Below are 22,635 nucleotides of genomic sequence, written 5' to 3' on the forward strand. Positions count from 1 at the left end.
GACCCCCCCCACACACTCATCCCGATCGAGTGTTGATGTTTCAGAGGAAAACACAACGCATTACTCACACCGGTCAAAGCCCCTCTCTCTCTCTCTCTCTCTCTCTCTCCCCCCTCTCTCTCCCCCCTCTCTCTCTCTCTCCCCTCTCCCCCCTCTCTCTCTCTCTCTCTCTCTCTCTCTCTCTCTCTCTCTCTTCTCTCTCTCCTCTCTCCCCTCTCCCCCCTCTCTCTCTCTCTCACCCCCCTCTCTCTCTCTCCCCTCTCTCTCTCCTCTCCCCCTCTCTCCCCCCTCTCTCCTACAGGGAGCCTTCGTCTGACTCCACTGTGCAGACGACTCCCTGTTACTGTCAATAAACACAGAGTAACGCTCACTACACTCACTTCCACCATTAACGCTTTCAGCGACTCACTTGTTAAGCGTTGTCATTCAAACGACTTCCCAGTGACTGGGAGACACTCAATTAAGGAGCCCACGGGGATTAAGCCTCTTGGTCAGGATGCTTCCATGTTAAGCCTCTTGTTGGAGGATGCTTCCATGTAGGCTGTAAACACGGGGAGGAAGCTGACCTTTGGGCTGGGAGCTAGAGTTAAAGTAAAGTTCAAAAGGGAACTCCGACGCTAAAGTAATCCACCAAGGAACTCCTGAGCAGAGGTCAGGGAGAATGACTACAAAGTACACACAGCACCACGTTATTCACAACTGACATATTTCCTAGGGAGAAGGTTTGCAGGAATTATCTGTGTGTTCGGTGATTTAAGTGGAGACGAGCATGGTGTTCCTGGGAAGGCACGATGCTGAATGTCAGATTTCCTCTCTGGGCTGTGTGAACACGTCCAGGCCGCACTGTACTCTCGCTGCTTATGGGCCCATCTCTCAAGACCCCGCCGACGCTACCCGAGAGGAAGCTTGAGGCCTTGTTTACCGCACGATCAACACACACAGACACTATTTGCTCTGGCCGAGGCAAACACTCAAGCCAATGTGAAACTTTGGCTGTAAGCGGGGGGACGATGGCACCAGAGAGAGAGAACGGTCGTCGGGGTTCTCGAAAAACAATGGCAATATTCTGGGACGTAACTTACGGCTCGATGCTGACTGGGGTCACCTCGCTCATGGCCGACAGGACGGGCGGTGTGATGTCACAGCTGTCTGGAGGGGCGGGGCACAGAAGGTCAAGGTCAGACTGGGGTCACCGGGGCGTCATGCTACAGTCAGACGGACGTTTGGGCGGCGGTACCAAACGTCCCGCTTTAGATGAATAGAGAGAATTAGTAAAAGGAGAGTTACAGCCATCTGATGGAAGTGGTGTTCCCCGACTTAAAAAATAACATTGTATTATTATTACATTATAACAATAACATTGTATTATTATTAGGATTATTATTATTATTATTATTATTATTATTATTATTATTATTATAACAATAACATGTTACTATTATATTACAACAATAACATTGTATTATTATTACATTATAACAATAACATTGTATTATTATTATTATTATTATTATTATTATTATAACAATAACATGTTACTATTATATTATAACAATAACATTGTATTAGTATTATATTATACCAATAACATATTATTATATTATAACAACAACATTGTATTATTCATCAAATTGAATCGGAAAACAACAAAACCCTCCATTGACGTTTGACAGCAAAAAACCAACAACAACAACAACACCAACACCAGCCCCCCCGGGGGCTGGTGTTGTTGTTGTTGTTGTTGTTGTTGTTTTGTGGGACTCACTGGAGCGCAGCAGGCTGCGCGTGGCGGTCTTGGGCGTGGTGGGCATCAGCAGCCCCTGGCCGCCGCCCGTCGCCACGGAGACCCCGGCGGCGGCCGACAGGAAGGTGGAGAAGTAGAGGCCGGAGCCCTCGCGCACGGGGCTGAGGATGGGAGGGGGCGTGTAGGGCGGGAAGGTCAGCGGGTGGTCCGCCAGCCGCCCGGGGGAGCGCAGGTGGCTCTGGTACGGCGTGAGCGAGGCGTAGCACGGCGGCACCACGAACAGCCCCGGCTTGGGCGGCGGGATGAAGAGCGGCTCGGGGCGCGGCCGCCGCTTCGACTTGGCCTTCCCACCGTCGTCGTCTCGCTCGCCGCCCTCGCCGCCATTCTGGGGACGGACGCCATCGGGCCGGGTCAGTCGGTCGACATTCACGCATCGTCCGTTTGATAAAGACAGACGTTATGGTTCCCCGTCGACGCAACGCAATCGCCACGCCGTCGTGAACCGGTTTTGGTTCTGCGTCGGGGTTAACGTTAGCGGACCAATCACAGCCCTTGTTTTATTTTGAAACTACAGATCAGAATGTCGTGAAACTTCTTGGGTGACCCTATGGGGTTGTGAACTATAACTCTGCAGTCAAATGACCCTAGAATAACAGGGCATCTTTTTTTAAATTGAATCCAAAATCATATGTAATATGTCTCATATTTCAATATCTAGTGGGCTTTTAATTTGAAACTACACATCAGAATGTCCTGAAACTTCTTGGGTAACCCTATAGGATTGGGAACTATAACCCTGAAGTGAAATGAGCCTGGAATAACAGGGCTTTTTTTTTTTAATTGAATCCAAATCTTATGTGACATGTCTCATATTTGAATTTTAGGTGGGCTTTTATTTTGAAAGTAAATATCACAACTGCCGTACACTTCCTTTGATAGTATTTGCTTTTATTGACTGATTATTATTTTATTGTCTTTTGGTATGTACCCGACGAATGCTTTTAATTTGAAACTAGTTCTGAGACGCTATTACCGTAATGGCTAGTATAAAGAGGTACAGCAAAAAACTGGGTCGGCTGGCTTGACCGCCGATCTCGATGGGTCGGCTGGCTTGACCGCAGTATAGAAACTCACTACGAAGAACGGAAGCAAGAGCTGCTAAAAGAATTGAGCACAACTGAAAGAGTTGCTCTAACCACAGACTGCTGGACCGCGTTAACAGCCGAGAGCTACACCACAATCACCTGCCACTACATCAGTGATGACTGGCAAATGAACTCAGCGGTCCTGCTCACAGAAAGCCTGCCAGGCCGGCATACAGCTGACAACCTCGCTGATAAATTGAATGACGCTGTAGAGCAATGGGGACTTGAAGACCGAGTTATTGCATGCGTTCATGACAACGCGGCCAATATTGTTGCCGCCAACAGTCCCACCAGAGTGAACTGGATTTCCGTTGCCTGCTTTGCAAACACACTCCAGTTAGCCATAAATGACGGATTTGCCATCTATCTATGTCGGGTTATATCAGCGTCTTGTAAACTTGCCACTTCCATCACAGCACCGCAGCAACCAATGCACTGCAACAGAAACAGGAGCAAATGGGCCTCGCAACTCATCAGCTTATTCAGTCCTGTAAAACAAGGTGGAACTCCGTGTGCGAGATGTTTGATCGGCTGGTGGAGCTGCGGTGGGCTGTTGCTGCTGTGCTTTCGGACCGAACCGTGACTAAGCTTCAAGATGCCAGGTTCCTGGAGTTGAAGGATGAGCACTGGCAGATGATGGAGGACACACAGCCTGTGCTGTCAGCACTTAAATGTGCCACCACGGTTATGTCTGCAGAGAAAGACGTCTCCATCTCGAACACATATCCCATTACCTTCGGCCTCATCAATATCCACCTCATGCGCAGTGAAGAAGACGGGCCCAGACTCAGCGAATTCAAAGCAAAATTGCGGTCCTCCCTCATCAAGCGAATGAATGTAAGCTAAACTTTTTTTCTTAGTTTAAATGATTTTAGATAATAAAAATAATTGCCTATTTAGATATTCTCTAATTGATTCCCCCATCATATATTTACAGGTTCAGTCTGATGAGTTTCTGTCATCCGCCCCCATGATCTCATCAATGCTGGACCATCGCCACAAGCACCTGGGCTTTCTTAACCCAACACAGAAAACGGCTGCTAATGCGAAACTGGTTGAACTGGGAGAGGCAGTGGAGATCGGTAGAGCGGCTATCCCAGCGGCCGGGGGAGACGAGGAGCCTCCGCTGTCTGACACGGACGAGGGGAACGCAGACACTAGAGTTGCGGCCTCTCAGTCCCAGGTCTCTGCTATGGCACAACTTCTTGGGGAGCACTATAGGCCTACCACTCAAGGCGAGGTTGGCATCGAAGCAGAAATAAAGAACTTTCTGAGGGAGGCCCCCCCACCCCTGGATTGCACCCCTACAGGCTGGTGGAAAGTTAATGAAATACGGTTCCCCCGGCTTGCCAAGTTAGCACGGAGGTATTTGTGCATCACGGCAACGTCGGTCCCCTCAGAGCGGGTGTTTTCGGCGGCTGGACTGACGGTCACCAGGCTGCGGTCCCGTCTGACCCCCGGCCTTGCTCGGCCTTCTCTCTCTGCCTTTTTTTTAAATATTTTGCGTTACATTTGGCAAAACCTGTCCGAATTAAGTATAATATATTTTTGGTTAAGTTATAACATGATTTTTTTTTTTATATTATTATAATTATTTTGGGAAGAAACTAGGGTTGTGTTTATTTTTAGTTATGTTTATGAGCACCGGCTTCAGAGCAGAGTAGCGCATAACTATTGAACGGATCTGGTTTAACTGAGTTGTTCATCTAATAATAAAGATCCCAATGAGGAAAACACGCTGTTTTTGTATTTTCATTGCATTTTGAATATAGCATATAAATACTAATGCAAAAATCACACGAGAGGGAGTGCGTTGTATCAGCACGGCTGTGATTGTGCCGAAGATAATCACAGCCGTGCTGATATTCACCACAACAGCACGACCTCGAGTGTGATATTGCTTTTATACAACAGTTCTACAAGCACCATTAATTAGTTAACATTTGTTTGTTTATTTAATGATTTATTTGGCACCGCCAACACAAATGGATCCGCGACTGGGATTGAACTGTTGCCAAGCAACACACACACTAGCTAGCAGAACATAAACAGCGGAGTGATACATGTATAGTTAAAAGTCCCGGTGTTGTTATACTTGGTCGGAACTAAATTTTTATGTAAAATATTAACGATTAATCGACTAATTGATCGTTAATTCTCCCGACGATCGACTAAAACAACTTAATCGAATGCCCATCCCTACTAGATATCTCTGTTGTCTACGGGGAACGGGTTAACCTAGTGATGGTTAGTGCTTGCCACCTTGTTCTATGAACATCCTGACTGTACCGACAGAGATATATTGTTGGGAGACTTCCGGGTTAGACGATGTAGTGAACAGACGTGCGAGAAGAGGCTCCCGACTAATTTTCATTATTTACCTTCAATACGGTCCTGTTATTTCACTTTTTTTTCTCACAACGAGCCGCTGAATGCGCATTGGTAATGGAATAAATAAGATATGCCATCAAAACGCCGCAAACAACAAGGAATTGAAGCTTACATAACTCGTGCTAATTCGCAACCTGAACAGCTAGCCGACATGGCGACCAGCGCAGGCTCCGCTACAGACAACACTCAACCTGCTATTACCGAAATTAACGAGCCCGCTACGGTTCAACAACTCTCAGCCATGCTTGAAAACCAACGAGCCAGTATGAAGGAGGATATGGCGAAGCTAATCACAGTCATTGAAAGCCTGCGTTGACGCGCTGAGAGGGGGTGTGAACTCATTTAATAAACGCCTCACCGAAACGGAAACGAGAGTGGGAGATAACTTTGAAAGGATCACTTCGACCGAAGCAACGGTAAAATCCCTGGAGTCCCAAAACAAACACCTCCTAGACCGAGTAGAAGACCTGGAAAATAGATTGCGCCGATCTAATCTCCGCATTGTGAATATTCCGGAGGGCAGCGAGACTGGCAAGGAGCCGAAGCAGTTCATAGCCGACTTTCTGATGGAGGCTCTCGGGGAGATATTCACGTCCCCCCCGCCCATCGACCGTGCGCACCGCACCGGCCCGCTACCGGAACGAGGATCCCCAAAGCCGAGGCCTTTCATTGTGTGCTTCCATAACTTCTCTGACAAGGAAAAAACGTTAAGGTGGGCAATGAAACACGAACTGAAACACCGCAATGTGACTTTGAGAGTGTACCAAGACATGAGTGCTAACCTGGCCAAGAAGAGAGCTACTTTTAATGGTATAAAGCAGGAGCTGTACAAAGAAGGCATCCGCTTCGGACTGTTATACCCGGCCCGTCTGCGCGTCACCTTCGATGGAGAATCATTCTACTTTGAAACCCCTGAAGAAGCGAGGACCTTCTATGAGCGGCGCGTTGCAGGCTAATTTGGATAAGACAATGTAAGAGCTGAACTGTGTGAGCAGGTGCGCAGAAATGCGCACACACTTCTCATGTCCCGATGCAGATATGGGTAACTGCTATTCACACTAATTGTTAATGAGGCGACTACTCATCTTTACTCATTTGTGGCTCAGATGTAAGCTTTTATGCAGTTGGTTTGTACTTGTTGTGGGAAATTATACACTAAATTTAATATAGGATTTGAATAAGTTGGGTGTCCTCTCTCAAAGTAGGAGAAATATAGGAAATGTCTCTCGGGGGACAAGATAAGGGAATCCTGCGGCTAGCCCCTGTTAGGGAGACCAGCATAGGAATGGAACGTGTTAAAGTTGTTCCTTTTTGTTTTGTTTATGTTCTCTATTTTTTTTTATTATTTTTTATTATTATTTTATTTTTTTTCTCAGGGTTTTTTGGGATACACACTACCTCTACCTTTCACAAATGGAATATAATAATACAACTTGAGTAAAGTAATGTTAAGTGGAGTAATAACAGGAGACACTGCCAGATTTGTCAGTTGGAATGTTAAGGGGCTAAATGGTCCTGTTAAAAGAGCTCGAATTTTTGCTCACCTTAAAAAACTCAAATCTGAAATCATTTTTTTACAGGAGACACATTTAATAATAGGGGATCATCTTAGATTACGAAGACCATGGGTCAGTCAAATATTCCACTCCAATTTCAATAGCAAATCAAGGGGAGTGGCAATTCTTTTTCATAAGTTTCAAAAGTTCCGTTTACTGCAACAGATGTTATTTCTGATCCGAATGGCCGCTACATTATAGTCTCTGGATCACTTTTTCATACACCGGTGATACTAGTTAATGTATATGCACCCAATTGGGATGATGAAGATTTTCTAAAGAAAATTATATCCAATATTCCTTCTCTAAATTCTTGTCACTTGATATTTGGAGGCGATTTGAATTGTCTAATAAACCCCAATTTAGATAGATCCAACCCTGCTTCAATACCTCAGTTAAAAATGGCTAGGGCCTTATCAGCCTTTATGGATCAGGTTGGATGCATTGATCCCTGGAGGTTCCAGAACCCCAACAAGAAAACGTTTTCTTTCTATTCACATGTACACCATTCATACTCCCGTATAGATTATTTTTTTATAGATAAAACTCTTCTCCCATCAGTGGCCAATACAGAATATTCTGCAATTGTGGAATCGGACCATGCGCCATTAATCCTAGATCTGTCATTTAATCTCTTGCAGAAACCCCGCCCTCTGTGGAGGCTCAACTCTCTCCTGCTAGGTGATAAAAGCTTTTGTGATTTGATAAATAAGGCTATTGATGAGTTTCTCATAAACAACCAGAAAGACAATGTAAGCCCTTCTCTTCTCTGGGAGACTCTCAAAGCTGTCATCAGGGGAGAAATTATAGCTTTTTCTTCCTTACAAAATAAGGTACGCAGAGAGCAACAAGACAAACTTTTAAAATCAATAAGAGAGTTGGACTCACAAAATTCGATGACACCATCACCAGACCTTTCCAAGCGGAGATTGAATTTACAGAAGGAATATGACTTATTGTCAACCGGTAAAGTGGAGAGGCAACTTCTGCGGGCACGTGGACTCAATTATGAAAGTGGTGAGAAGGCGGGAAGATTACTGGCACACCAGCTTAAAGTTAGGGCCAATTCGCATCATATATCCCAAATTAAAAATAGCTTGAATCAATTAACAATAATCCCATCTGAAATTAATAATGTTTTTAAAGAATTCTACTCTACTTTATATCAATCCGAAAGTCCACCTAATGATACAGACATGGAAATGTTCTTTGAGGGTATAATTTTTCCTAAAATTGGAAAGGATCAAGCCGGGAATCTAGAACAGCCATGGAACATAAGTGAAATAACAAGATCAATCAAAGCCATGCAAAGTGGGAAGACACCTGGGCCAGATGGTTTTCCAATTGAATTCTTTAAGAAATTTTCAGACAAACTATCACCACTTTTGCTTAACATGTTTAATGACTCATTGGCCCAAGGAACCCTACCTCAAACCCTTACAATGGCATCAGTTACTCTGCTGTTAAAACCTGGGAAGGACGCAGATGCATGTGGATCTTATCGACCAATATCTCTTCTAAATGCAGATTATAAAATATTGGCGAAGGCCTTGGCTATGCGGCTGGAAACAGTTATACACCAGATCATCTCCGATGATCAAACTGGTTTTATTAGCAATCGCCACTCATTCAGTAATATCCGCCGCCTGCTAAATGTTATTTATTCACCTGCATCTGAAGAGGTTCCAGAGATGGTTATCTCTTTAGATGCGGAGAAAGCATTCGATAGGGAGGAATGGTCATATTTGTTTAGGGTCTTGGAGAACTTTGGTTTTGGTCACCAATTTGTGTCATGGGTTAAACTTTTGTATTCGTCTCCCAAAGCTTCAGTCATTACCAATATTTTAATTTACATAGAGGTACCCGCCAAGGCTGCCCTTTAAGCCCGTTACTTTTTGCTTTGGCGATTGAACCATTGTCAATTGCTCTTAAAACCTCACCAAACATTAGTGGTATTCATAGATGGGGCACTGAGCATAAAGCTTCTCTATATGCTGACGATTTATTGGTTTATATTTCTGACCCAGCTAAGTCTTCCCAGGCATTAATAGAAATTCTTAGACAATTTGGGCCATTTTCCGGATATAAATTGAATTTTGCAAAAAGTGAATGTTTCCCTTTAAACAATTTGGCTACTGAAACCCCAGAAATGCAACTGCCATTTCATAAATGTAATTCTGAATTTAAATACCTGGGTATTTATATCACTCGGAAATATGAACATTTGTATGATAGGAATTTTTCTCCATTATTGACTAAGATTAAGGGAGACTTTGACAGATGGAAAACTATATATTTCTCACTAGCAGGCAGGGTTAACGCTATTAAGATGAACATTCTACCACGCTTTTTGTATTTGTTCCAATGTCTGCCACTCTTCTTGCCTAAACTCTTTTTTACTACTTAAGCTCATTACATACTTTTTGTGGGGCAATGACCTACCGAGGATAAATAAAGTGATGTTGCAGAGACATCGCACTCAAGGAGGTCTCTCTCTTCCCAATTTTAGATTTTTACTACTGGGCTGCAAATATACAGAAAATAATGTACTGGATTAAATTCCCTCAAATTAACTGGTGTCGAATTGAGGCTAATTCGTGCCCCTCTTGCTCCCTTGTATCGTTGGTGACCTCTAGTCTCCCCCTTTCCCCAAGACAATACTGATCCAGCCCTATAGTAATTACAACATTGAAAATCTTGTCCCAGTTCCGCAAAAGATTTAACCTCTCAGCTGCGTCTAGTCTAACTCCTATTCATAATAGTCACCTCTTTCTTCCCTCTAGACTGGATCATGCATTCAATTTATGGCTTGAAAATGGCATTATTAACATGGGTCAATTATATATAGGTGGAGTTTTTGGAAGCTCCGGAGATGTATTTGTGAAATATAATATCCCTCAAAACCATCTGTTCCGTTATTTCCAGGTACGGCAATTTGCCAAATCTCTAAACCCTAGTTTTCCTAACTTACCCCAGGAATCATTATATGAAACAATCTTGGATTCACCACCAAAGCTTAAAGGTTGTATATCCAGAATATATCAGATTATTAACTCAGCTGCTGAGACTAATATTGTCAAGATTAAGAGAGATTGGGAAAAAGAGTTGGGAGTGAGTCTATCAGAATCATTTTGGAATCAAGCTTTAACCAGAGTGAATAAGAGTTCATCATGCTCACGCTTAAGCATAATACAGTTTAAGGTACTGCATCGCTTACACTACTGTAATTCCAAACTCTCAAAGATTTACCCAAATGTACAAATGCTGCAATCGATGTCATAATTCACCTGCAGATCTTACGCACATGTTTTGGTCCTGCCCACAATTGGTAGACTACTGGAATGGCATATTTAAATTCCTTTCTGATTCCTTGAGCCTAAACCTTCGACCCAATGCCTCTATGTGTATATTTGGTACAGAGTCTGATAAAGGTCCAAACTTAAACAATAAACATAAAAATGCTATTGCTTTCTCAACCCTCCTAGCGCGTAGGAGAATTCTGATGGACTGGAAATCACCCCGATCCCCAAGTTGTACTGTGTGGGTGAAGGATCTTATGTTCTTTTTAAAATTAGAAAAGATTTAAGTTTTCGCTTCGGGGTCAACCTGACAAATTTGGTTCTACTTGGGGCCCAATTATACAACACTTCGACAAATTGAAAAGTCTCTCGGCAGACTTGTAGCTTAGGACCTTTCCCATCCAGCCTTCCTTTAATTTACTATAATAATCACTGTTATTATTATTTCTTATTTATTTTATTTTATTTTGACTTTATTCTTAAATTATCTTTTATTATTTGATAACTAACATGCCCTCTTGTACTCTATTGTTTTTTTTGGTTGTTTTTTTTGCTTTGTGCTCTGTACTTGGATCACTGTCTGTCATCTGGGGTAGTGTTTATGTTCACCATGGGGGGGGGGAGGTTTTGGGTGTCATTCATTCATTTGTATTCTGCAAGTGTTGCATGCACATTGTGTGATATACATTGTACTGTTCTACTTTTTCATTCACAAAAAAAATTTAAAAAAATATATATTAGAGAGATATATTGTTGGTTCTCTTTCTTCTGACTAATGTACTTAATGTAAGTCGCTCTGGATAAAAGCGTCTGCTAAACGCCCTACATGTAAATGTTGATCGTCCAGCAATCGAGTATCTTGACACCCGAAGATAGCACACACATAATAATGTAATAGTCCTAATAACTATAACCATACTACAGGTACACACAGAGACCCTGAAGGTGGAGAGGGGGGAGGGGTGGGACTAGCCCAAAAGAGGAACCCTGATAATCTGCCAGATGTAGGGCAGGACAGTTGGCTAAATCCCCCCCGCCCCACAGACCCCCAAAACCCCCAACGGAAACCAAGTGGGGGGAGGGGATCAGCGGGTATTTAAAGGGGGCAGAGAAAGAGAGGGAGAGGGAATTGGAAATCAAGAGGATTTCAGTTCCAATTTGAAAGTGATGTTAGGCTGGGGGGGGGGGTCCCAGATGGACTAGACAGAAGGGACCCTTGCATGGGGCGGGGGGGGAGGGAGAGACTAGCATGGGGCTCCAATAGTAATCTGGCCACTGCGTCCATCACGCGTTAACACACCGCTCACGTGAAAACAGTGAGTGTCCGTGTTTTATATCAACCGATCAGAATGGATGGAAAAGATACAAAAAGATCAATCTAGGGGTTCCGGTAAGATGGCGGACGGGTAAGACGCTTAGTTTTGAGCTCGCCCAGGTCGGTCAAATAAACCCACTGAAACTCAACAACTCGACATACAAATGTAATAAAGCGGGTTATGGGTGGACGCCGAGGCCGTAGAAATACCAAAAACTCGAACAAAACTCAGGAAAACAGTGCGTTGGAAGAGATTGAACAAAACCAAATGGAACACGAGGGTGACGCAACGGGGAAAATGGACCAAGCTAAAACACTGAGATTTTTTTATAAATAAAGTTGATGGATACAGAGTAACCGAGTGTATCATTGGGGGGGCAGATATATCAGATCATAATACCCTGTTTCTAAAATTACATCTTAATGCCAGGAAAAGATAAACAATCTGGAGACTTAATGTGGGAATGCTGAATAATAAAAGTTTAGTGGAGGAATTAAAGAAAGAAATTGGGCAATATATGGAAGACAATAGTAACGGAGAAGTTGACCCACACATTGTTTGGGATGCCCTGAAGGCGGTTGTTCGAGGGGAAGTAATAGCTAAAACCTCTAAAATAAAGAAACTTAAAGCAGAGGCGTTCCAGAACCACTCTTTAAGGTTAAGAGAACTGGAACAGCAATATCAAAAGACAAACAACCCGAATATATGTAAAAAAAATTAGGGATACCAAAACTAAGATAAATTATATATTAATGGACGAATATGGAAAAAAGAACATATTTATGAAACAAAATTATTATGAAATTGGCCCAAGAGCAACTAAACTCCTAGCAAAACGTATACGAAAACAACAAGCAGTTAATACCATACATACAATTAAGATCCATGCACCAATGAGACGATAGACGAGCCGGAAAATATAGAAAGAGTATTTAGGGGGTTCTATGAAAGATTATATACACAACCGGCTGCTGCGAACGAGGAAGAAATTAGAACCTTTTTAAACAAATTGGATTTACCGTCGATTGGCACATACCAAAATGAAAGATTAACAGCAGACATTACAAGGGAAGAGATTATTTATGCTATAAAATCATTGAAAAACAATAAATCTCCAGGGAGCGATGGTTATCCTGCAGAGTGGTACAAGATTTTTAAGGAGGAACTGCTACCAGCTCTCCAGACTTCCTTTAATTGGACTCTAAAAGAAAACAAAACTACACCAACATGGGCAGAAGCAATTATATCAGTCATTCCAAAACCAGGCAAAGATAAGGATAGATGCGAAAATTAAAGACCGATCTCAATACTGAATATAGATTATAAATTATATACGTCAATTATCTCGAAAAGAATAAATACCTTCATTACAGAATTAATTGACGAAGATCAAACGGGATTCATATCGGGCCGCCAAACCCAAGATAGTATACGCCGAACTCTACAAATAATTGGCAATGCAAGAAGAGAGAAACAAAGCACTGTACTGGTTAGCATTGACGCAGAGAAGGCATTCGACTGTGTGAATTGGAAATTCCTCTATCAGGTGTTGGAACGATTCGGATTTAATACTAAATCAGTACAATTGATTAAAACACTTTATCAAAAACCCTCTGCTAGAATTAAAATTAATGGAAGTTTGTCCAAGAAAATATATCTGCAGAGATCGACCAGACAAGGATGCTGTATGTCACCGACCCTGTTTGCGATTTTTATCGAGCCCTTAGCTCAAGCAATCCGACAAAATAAAGAACTTAAAGGGGTCACGATTAAGGGTGTAGAACATAAATTGGGACTTTTTGCGGATGATTTAATAGCTTTCCTCGAACAACCCAACACGTCGCTCCCTAATTTGATGAAGCTACTACACACGTATGGCCATCTGTCAGGATATAAAATTAATGTTTCCAAAACACAGATTTTATCGTTTAGCTATACCCCACCAAAAGAGATCATGGAAATATATGACCTTAAGTGGAACCTAAAGTCAATTCAATATTTGGGCGTTACGATCACTAAGAACTCCACCGACCTATATAAAGCAAATTATAACAATTTAGATCAAGAAATAAAAAAAGATATAGCAAGATGGTCTACCCTCCCACTTGATCTAAACTCAAGAATTGAGATAGTTAAGCTTAATATATTGCCCAGATTTCTCTATCTATTCCAATCTTTACCAATAGAGGTCCCCAGGGGTCAATTTGCTAATTGGGACAGAATGACTTCCAGATTTGTCTGGGGGGGCAAAAGACCTAGAGTCAGATACAAAACTCTTCAGCTAAGGAAAGAGAGAGGACGTATGGGTCTTCCAAAATTAAAGGAATACTATTATGCTGCTCAATTGAGACCTGTGTACTGTTGGTGTAGGTCAGAATTTAGAGCAAAATGGAAAGACATAGAAAGAGAAGTAAACCAAATCCAAATTCAACATTTCATTGGAGATAACAAACTATACAAAGAACTCAAAAATAAAATGGACCCAACAACAGTACACACGCTAGGTCTATGGTTTAAAATTTTGAAAAAATATAAGATTCAGAATGACATTAATATATTAAAATGGGTAGCACATGATAGAAATTTCAAACCTGCAATGTATGATCCAGGATTCAAGCACTGGGTTACAAAGGGAATAACAACTTGGTGTGTTTTGGTAAAAGACGGGAGGCTGGAGAGTTTTGAAAGTATAAGAAGAAAATATGAATTGGGAGCTCATGAATTCTATAGATACCTTCAAATGAGGGACTATTTCAAAAGGGAAATCGAGTCAGATTCTCCCAAGGAGGTGAACGGTGTCATCCAAATCATAATAAAAGCATATCAGGAAAGTAACATAAGAATAATTTCGGCAATGTATAGAGGTTTGAATACTAACGACAAACAATCAACTAAATATATTAAGACGAAATGGGAAAAAGAACTCAATGTACAAATTTCCGATGAAGATTGGCATGATATGTGGAGGGCACATCACTTGTCCACCAGTTCACGAACTTGGAGGGAATTCTCATGGAAGAATCTCATTCGTTTCTTTATAACACCGAAAGTGAAAAGTAAGCAGCTTAACAAGAGTCAGAAATGTTGGTGGGAATGTGGGTCTTATAATGTGGACCATGCACATGTTTTTTGGAATTGTCAGAAAATAACTGTATTTTGGGAGATGGTTTGTAAAGTATTAAAGCAAATACTAGGATATGAGGTCCCCAAAAGTAGTTTGGTGCTCTATGTAAATTTCAGGAAGAGAATATTATTGCGAGTGATATATATTTGATCAAAATACTGCTGGTAGCGAGCAAGAAAGCTATCACCAGACATTGGTGTAAAGAAACACCACCAACGAAGACTCATTGGTTTACTATTGTTGAAGAGATAGCTGTAATGGAGAAACTGACACACAAACTGAGACTTCAAGAAACAGAATTCGACTGTAAATGGGAAAAATGGGCACTTTACAGGACTCAAAATGAAGACATCGGATTGGAACAGTAGTACATAATTAAAACCTCAGGATATGAGAATATGAAGGTACATCCCAGGCAGGTTTTTCTTGTTGTCTTGTTTTTTGTTTTTCTTTCTTGTTTTATTTTATTTTATTTGTATTTTTATTTCTATAGCCATTCCATTTGTTGATGTTGATATAATGTTGTCATGTTACTGTGAAAAACTGTCAATAAAGATCTAAGTGATAAAAAAAAAAAAAAGATCAACCTAAAGGATCTGCCGCCCCCGTCGCCGCGGTAACCGCCCGTCCGACCTCACCCACCTGTCCCGAGCTCTCCGACGGCGAGTTCCGTAGCGACCGTCTCCGCGTGACGATGACCGAGGGCTTGTGGTCCGCGACGCCCCCGCCCTCCTGGGGGCCCCCACCGGGCCCCCAGACGCAGCCGGGGGCCCGGCCGCCGTCCCGCTCGGGGGAGGAGGAGGAGGAGTGGGGGCGGGGCTCCTGCCGGCGGACGGGGACCGAGACGGGGATGACCAGCGGCAGCAGGCTGTCGTCCCGGGGCCGCCGGCCGTCGGGGCCCGGGGCCCCCGAGGCCTCCGCCGGGCTCCAGGGCCGGTGGGGCTCCTGCAGGAGCGGAGGAGCACGTTACTACACATCCCTTTAGAAGAACGACAGTATCAATCGCACATTAGTTACACAGCGCCTTTCGTACCAAACTGCTGCAACACAAACTGCTCAACAATACTGTGAAAATACACAACAATTAATAAACACAAGCTGCTCAACAATACTGTCAAAATACACAACAATTAATAAACACAAGCTGCTCAACAATACTGTGAAAATACACAACAATTAATAAACCAAAGGGATTAGGGGGAAGCTGGATTAAACAGGTACGTTTAAAGGTGCTCACAGAGTGTGATATCCTCAGCTCCTCCGGCAGTTAGTTCCAGAGGTGAGAACCCCTATAGGACCCCAAAAGAACACCAACAGAACCCCAACAGAACCCCAACAGAACCCCAACAGATCCCCAACAGATCCCCAACAGAACACCAACAGATCCCCAACAGATCCAACAGAACCCCAACAGATCCCCAATAGAACCCCAACAGATCCCCAATAGAACCCCAACAGATCCCCAACAGAACAGCGGTCCTACTGTGTTAGTGGGGGGCCGACACTGTGAGGGGCGGAGTCACACTTGGACTCCGCCCCTTTTGGCTGAAGCTCTCAAAAGGCGTTTTGAAACACAGAAGTGCGTTTCTACTGCGGCCAGACTACAATGTGTGGTTTGAAACCAGGACAAGACACTTTTGACAGTAGACTCCTGCTTGCCTAGTCTGGAGATTCATGATTGGTTAGAACAAAGACGAAGCGAAACAAAGTGAGGTCTGCCAACAGATGTTAGATATTTATCCAAAGTGTGATTTGTGAGACTAGGACACCTTTAGGAGACTGAAACAAGTGAAGGTAGCGCGCCCTGACCATAGACCACGACCCCTAGGACACGTCATTTGTATAATGAGGCGGTGACACCTTACTGAAAAAAAGGGTCTGCAGTTTCAATACGTGGCGGACAGATGTGTCGAATTATCTCCTAATCAGCTGGTACCAGGCAGCCCAATCCGCTAAATAGGGCCAGGGTTATGCAAGCAATAGAAAGAGTTTACCCTAGAGAGAGACACCTAATTCAAACCAATGTACAAAGTTGTGTAGGGGTTTTGGTTCATGTGGTTTTGCAGAGCTTTTTGTGTTGAATGCTTTGTATTCAGACTGGACTTTTCTGTGACAAGGACAGGGGAGAAAGTCAGCGAATAGGGTGGGAATAGGGAGGGAAGGACAGCGTAAGTAGGAGTCAAACCCCATCCACTGCAAAGACTATAGCCCATGCAGCGAGAGCTACCCATTGTTTTATATTTTTAACTCAATGTTCCAAAGCGTTTTGCCTGAACGATACTGTGAAGGGAAAGCTGAAGATCACCAGGAGACGCCTGTGATGAAGAACAGATTGTTCGGCGATGAGGTCAGCTCGTTATCTGCTGTTCAACATAATTAAATCCACCTTCTCAGCCAGAGCAGCTTTTTGTACTTTCCAGAAAACACCAAAATGTGCAAAGGGACTGTCTGCATTTATCTCTCGAAATGGGAAAGCCAAAATCCCAGCAGCTATAAAAAGGCTTGAGCCTTCCATCTTTTAGATGCTTTGGAAAATATTTACACCACAATAAAGTCACCAGGCCAGAGAAAGGTCTACGCCCTGAATACGAAACTAGGAGCCGGTTAGGGGAAACCAGGACATTAGGTCGCATAGCTCACATTTCGGTGTGCGGGAAAACCACACACACACACACACACACACACACACAATTACTTAAACCAGGGGCCTGTAATGTTATTAATTTGCATATTTGTTTGTGTTGTTCAACGGCCAAATCTTCCTGAAAGGGTCGAGGAGGAGCAGGAGGATGTGGTCCTGCTGGTGGGTCCGGCTCCATGATTACCACTGATGGAAACCTCCAGAAGCGGCAGCAGAGGGCCAGCCTAAGGCAGCCTAACCCCTAGGGAGGGGGTGGTGGTGGTGGGTTATTCTGCTGAGCAATGCAGCCCTCAACCCTCCCCCCTCCTCCCTCTCCCACATGTTTAGAGTAGGGAAGAGAGGAGGGGGAGGGATGTAGGGATGTGGTTTGAAGTTTCACTTCCCTGACGGAATGGTGGTGGGGGGGGCTATGGCTGTTGTTTGATCTGCTGGGGGCCTCTGGGCCGTGACGGCAGTGCAACAGGCCCCCTGACCCCCCCGAAAAGAGGGGAGAGAGAGCCATCGCTGGGGGGGAGAGGGAGACATCACTGGGGGAGAGAGGGAGACATTACTGGGGGAGAGAGAGAGCCATCACTGGGGGGGAGAGAGAGCCATCTCTGGGGGGGAGAGAGAGCCATCTCTGGGGGGGAGAGAGAGCCATCACTGGGGGAGGGGGGAGAGCCATCTCTGGGGGGAGAGAGAGAGCCATCACTGGGGGGGAGAGAGAGCCATCTCTGGGGGGGGGGGGGAGAGAGACATCACTGGGGGGGAGAGAGCCATCGCTGGGGGGGGAGAGAGCCATCACTGGGGGGAGGGAGAGAGCCATCGCTGGGGGGAGGGAGAGAGCCATCGCTGGGGGGGGAGAGAGCCATCACTGGGGGAGAGAGAGAGGTTGTTTAAGATGTAACGGCGGGGCGAGGCGCTGTGTCCCCCCCCCCGCGCCCCGGGGTGCAGACTCCTCAGATCATCCCTGAGAACGCCTCCCCAGCAGGACTCACCGTGCCGTTCTGCTCGGGCGTTAATGACAAAACCAACAACAGCCTCTCCTGGCAGAGTTCCCTGGCAGATTGTTCCCGCTCCCAAGGACATGGCAAGAAATAAAAACCTGCGCAATTACAACCGGGTCTAACAAAAGAAGAATACAGGGTTTTATTTCTCGCTAAGAGCCTCTAAATCCGGTAATAACCAGTTCTCTGAGAGCTCTGAGTGAACACGGCGTGCGGAGCCACTCAGTGCTCCGCTTTATTTTAGTTTCGCTGGTATTTCAGTTTTTTTTGTGCTTTTTCTTTTTTTGCTACCCCCAGAGCAACGAGTGACAAAAACAGGAGAGGAGGTTACCGAACAAAGAGGAGCAGATCAAGTCCAGAAACGGAACAAAGAAAAGAGACAATAGGAAGAGCAACAAAAGAGAGACAGAGCCCACATGTGACGCCGTTAAAACGTCCCACCTTTCCACCGGGGGGGGGGTCCGTTACCTTGACGATGTGCGGAGGCAGGGACTCCATCTCCGAGGCCTTCTGCGCCAGCGTCTCCAGGTTGACTTCCTGCGACACGCGGCGCTTCCTGCGCGTGCTCTGGATCACCCCGGTGGGGGCCGCCTGCAGGCAGGGGGGCGACCGCCCGTTCTGGGACCCCTGGCCCGGGGGGGGCGGGGCTTGGCCCGGCTGCTGCTCCGACGCCGACAGGAAGGGGTTGGGGTCCGACGGGGCACCCCCTTCCTTGGAGAGCCTGCGGGACCGGCGAGGCTGGGCCTGGAGGGAGGGGGGCTGGTAGGACTGGGTCTGGGCCTGGAGGGAGGGGGGCTGGTAGGACTGGGTCTGGGCCTGGAGGGAGGGGGGCTGGTGGGACTGGGTCTGGGTCTGGGTCTGGGTCTGGGTCTGGGTCTGGGTCTGGGACTGGTGGGACTGGTGAGGCTGAGTCTGCGGCTGGGTCTGGGCCTGGATGTGGGCCTGGGACTGGTGGGACTGGGTCTGGGGCTGGTGGGCCTGGGTGTGGCCTGGGTGTGGGCCTGGGTGTGGGCCTGGGTGTGGGCCTGGGTGTGGGCCTGGACCGGGGCTGAAGCGAGGGCTCCGACAGCGGCGATTGCTGGGGCTCCGGGGTGATGTCCTGTATGAGCGGCTCCTGGTTCTCAGGCAGCGTCGGGGGCAGAGGCTCCTGGGAGTGGAGCACCGCCGCGGGGGGCTGGGTCTGGGGGAGGGGGCGGGCGCTCTGCGCGCTGCTGTAATAGTCGTGCACGCAAGGGTTTTGTTGCTGCTGCTGCTGCTGCTGCTGCTGCTGCTGCTGCAACTGCTGATGCTGCATTTGCTGTTGGATGCTGCGTTGCTGCTGCTGCTGCTGCTGATGGAGCTTCTGCTGCTGCTCCTGCTGCATGTGTTGCAGCTGCTTCTGCCGCTGAAGGAGCTGCATCTGCTGCTGCTGCTGAAGGATGTGTTGCTGCTGTTGCTGTTGCTGTTGCTGTTGTTGTTGCTGTTGCTGTTGCTGTTGCTGTTGCTGTTGACATGCCTGTTCCTGGTTCTGCGGTTGGAGGGGCTGCAACTGGTGCGGCGGTTTGCCCTGCGTGGAGTAGTTGAGGTTGGGCAGGGTGGTTCGAGCCCCCGGGGGAAGGTGTGGTAGTAGCCGGCCAGGTGCTGCTTGGGCTGACCGAAGGCCAGCTGGAAGGGCTGCAGGACCGAGCCGCCGCCGCCGCCGCCGCCGCCGCCGCCGCCGCGCCGCCGCCGCCGCCGCCGGGCTGGGAGCCGCCGTGCTGCGGGGCGTTCAGCGCCCCCGGTTTGAGGGGTTGTGGGAAGGCCTGTGATTGGGCCTGGGGCAGAGCCTGGGTCTGCACCTGGACCTGGGGCAGGGCTTGAGTCTGGGCCTGGGCCTGGCCCTGGAGGTGGACCAGGGCCGGGCCTGATGTTGGGCCTGGGGGTGGTACTGCTGCTCCCAGTCCAGCCCTCGGGCCTTAGACGCCTCCCTGTAGGCCTCAGCGGGGGGTTGGCCCCCATGGGGGGCTTGTCCATCGCCCTGCTGGCGGGTGGGGGCGGCTGCAGGCCCGGAGGGGGCTCGTGCATGGTGGTCTTGGCGGCGGGCCCCTGGGGCCGCGCCTCTGCCCCGCCCCCCAGGTAGTTGGCCAGGTTGGGGCCCCAGTTGGCCATGGTGGACCAGGCCACCGCCCGCTGCAGCTGGGGCTGGGAGGAGGGGGGAGGCTGCTGCAGCGGGCCGGCGTCCTGGTGGGACCACTTCATGGGGAGGGTCTGCTGGTAGTGACCCCTGCTCTGGTCGGAGCCCTTCTCCGGGCTGAAGATCACCGAGCTCAGGTACATGTGCGCCGGGCCTCGCGCTGGCGGTCGCGGTGCCGGAGGAGACGTTAGAGGGGGTGCTGGCGGGGGCGTTGCCGGCGGAGCCGTCTTGGCCCTGGGGGGTCGCGGGTCCCGGCCCGTCAGGCTGTAGTAGGAGGGTCCCTCTGGGAGCTGGGAGGCCTCCTTCATCCCCGGGCCCTGTTCGCTGAAGAACGTGATGCGCTTGCCGGTTCTCTTGGTGCTGCTGGCTTTCTGCTGGACCGGCACGCTCATGGCGGGCATGCAGGAACCAGGGTGGGCGGGGGGGGGGGGGGGACTTCAGTGGCGGGGTGCTGGGTGTGAAGGGGGTGTGTGTGTCAACAAAACACCACCCGACACGGTGGTAATAACCACGTCTTAATATCCTCCGTGTGTCTTCTTGCTCTGTACAAAAAAAGGAATAACTTGCGCAGAGAGAATAGCGATATATTTTAAAAAGTGCTCGTCGGGTATTCCCACAGGTGGGGTTGACTTCCTTTGAAGGTCAGAGTGCGACCTCCCCCCCCCCCCCTTTCGGATGGCCTGGCTGGGGTCGACTCAGAAGGACCGCCGCTGGCTGGCTCTTTGAAGACTACCCGCTGACCTCTGACCTGTGGAGGGCCGTGCTGAGGGGATCCATGTGTTCTGCTCATTCAGGGGCGACACCCTGTGAAGAGAGAACAAGAGGAGGGTCAGAGGGGGGGCGATTAGGACCCCATCAGAGCCGGGAGGCTCATTGTCCACCCCTCCCCTGGCCGTGTAAAAAAAAACTGCCGCGTGCGTTCACAACAATAGGCGGCGGTGAAAAGGTATAGAGAAGTGCAGCGGTCGGACAGGCGTGGGCGGGCGAGTTAAACTGTGTCATTATTATTAGCTAAACCACATGACCCAGGGAGGGGACCTGCACACGCAGCACGCTCTGAACTGGGTCACTCCCTGGGTAAGAACAGCACCCCGCCACTCGATACTCCCTGCCAGCCAGGGTTCGGAGCGACGCCAATGTTATCGTCCCCGCACCCATGTGGCGTTTAACGCATCGCCGGTACATGTCAAGGCGTGTTCCGCTGCCACATGGCCCCTCCCATGACTAAGCAATGGTCGCTTCCTCCGGCCACGTTGGCTCCTAGATAGACAGGAAGTCCCCTCGTGGCTCGTTGGGGCAAACCATATGAACCAGGAAGAGGGGTGGGTGGGTGGGTGGGGATGGGGTTAAATTATCTGTTGCCTGACAGTTCCTGAGTCATCGTGACAGAAACTAAAAAACATTGAACCTTGCTTGCATGCGCTTACAAAAATTTGATGTAAAAGGCAACAAAAAAAAAGAATGGGGGGGACCCGGAGCATCGCGAGAAGAACCGCCATGCGCCGCTTCCTCAGAAGGGAAGCGGCTTCTAGGAGATCACTGCCATCGTCATGGCAACGTGCTGTAACGACCGCAGAGAGATATTATCTAATATCCCTATGCCCGACGGGTCGCTGCTAATAAACGTGCACAGAGAGCGTGGAGCACTGGTGGAAGGATGGGCCTTTAAGAAAGAGAAGAAGAAACCAAACTGGTCCTTCTGTCGGTCGAGGGGATAACATCAACGGCAGGGGACGCAGTCAGAGCTGTGGTTTACCACAGTAGCACACTTGCAGGATGTAGGTCGCGAGTTATACTATTGGCTCAGAACACACTTCGTTTGGAGAGGACGCAATATGGACTTGTGATTATGAATGCACATGAGCCACTTGCACCCTTTACTCTTTTGGCCCTGGTGTCTGTGTGACACACACACACACACACACACACACACACACACACACACACACACCTTAAAATAGAGCTCACAGCTGTTCAGGTCTTGCACTAACCGACGCTGTGTGGCTAACGCGACACGGTGACCGTTGGGTTCGGTTGGATCATTCCTAAAGCACTGAGGTCTGCAGTCACGCCGTCTAACAGCGCGTATAGAAACCGATCATTACTACAAGGTCCTCAACGAGCCGTTGTTGACGAGGTGTCGGCGTCCCCGTCGGGTGGCTATGTGCATAACGAGCACACTACGAACTGTGCAGCAGGCCTATGGGAGGTGAGGGCGCATGACGCACCACTAGTTCAACACAACTTCAACACAACTTCAACACAAAAGCCTCCACAGCCC

At 47.3% G+C, this 22,635-nt stretch overlaps 1 protein-coding gene across 1 annotated transcript in view; it reads right to left on the reverse strand.

Moving 5' to 3' along the window:
- mideasb (mitotic deacetylase associated SANT domain protein b) overlaps positions 1–22,635 on the reverse strand; it is a 37,629-nt gene that overhangs the window by 13,565 nt on the left and 1,429 nt on the right. The window contains 12 exon segments of the mRNA XM_079752518.1: positions 1,083–1,149; positions 1,766–2,129; positions 15,218–15,520; positions 18,671–19,186; positions 19,189–19,244; positions 19,247–19,798; positions 19,801–19,894; positions 19,897–20,084; positions 20,087–20,161; positions 20,164–20,507; positions 20,509–20,590; positions 20,593–21,158. Of these exon segments, the coding sequence (XP_079608644.1) occupies positions 1,083–1,149; positions 1,766–2,129; positions 15,218–15,520; positions 18,671–19,186; positions 19,189–19,244; positions 19,247–19,798; positions 19,801–19,894; positions 19,897–20,084; positions 20,087–20,161; positions 20,164–20,507; positions 20,509–20,590; positions 20,593–20,755 (2,804 nt within the window). The 5' untranslated portion in view covers positions 20,756–21,158.

The sequence above is a fragment of the Pollachius pollachius genome (assembly GCF_949987615.1).
Source record: "Pollachius pollachius genome assembly, chromosome: 15".
NCBI classification, from domain to species: domain Eukaryota; kingdom Metazoa; phylum Chordata; class Actinopteri; order Gadiformes; family Gadidae; genus Pollachius; species Pollachius pollachius.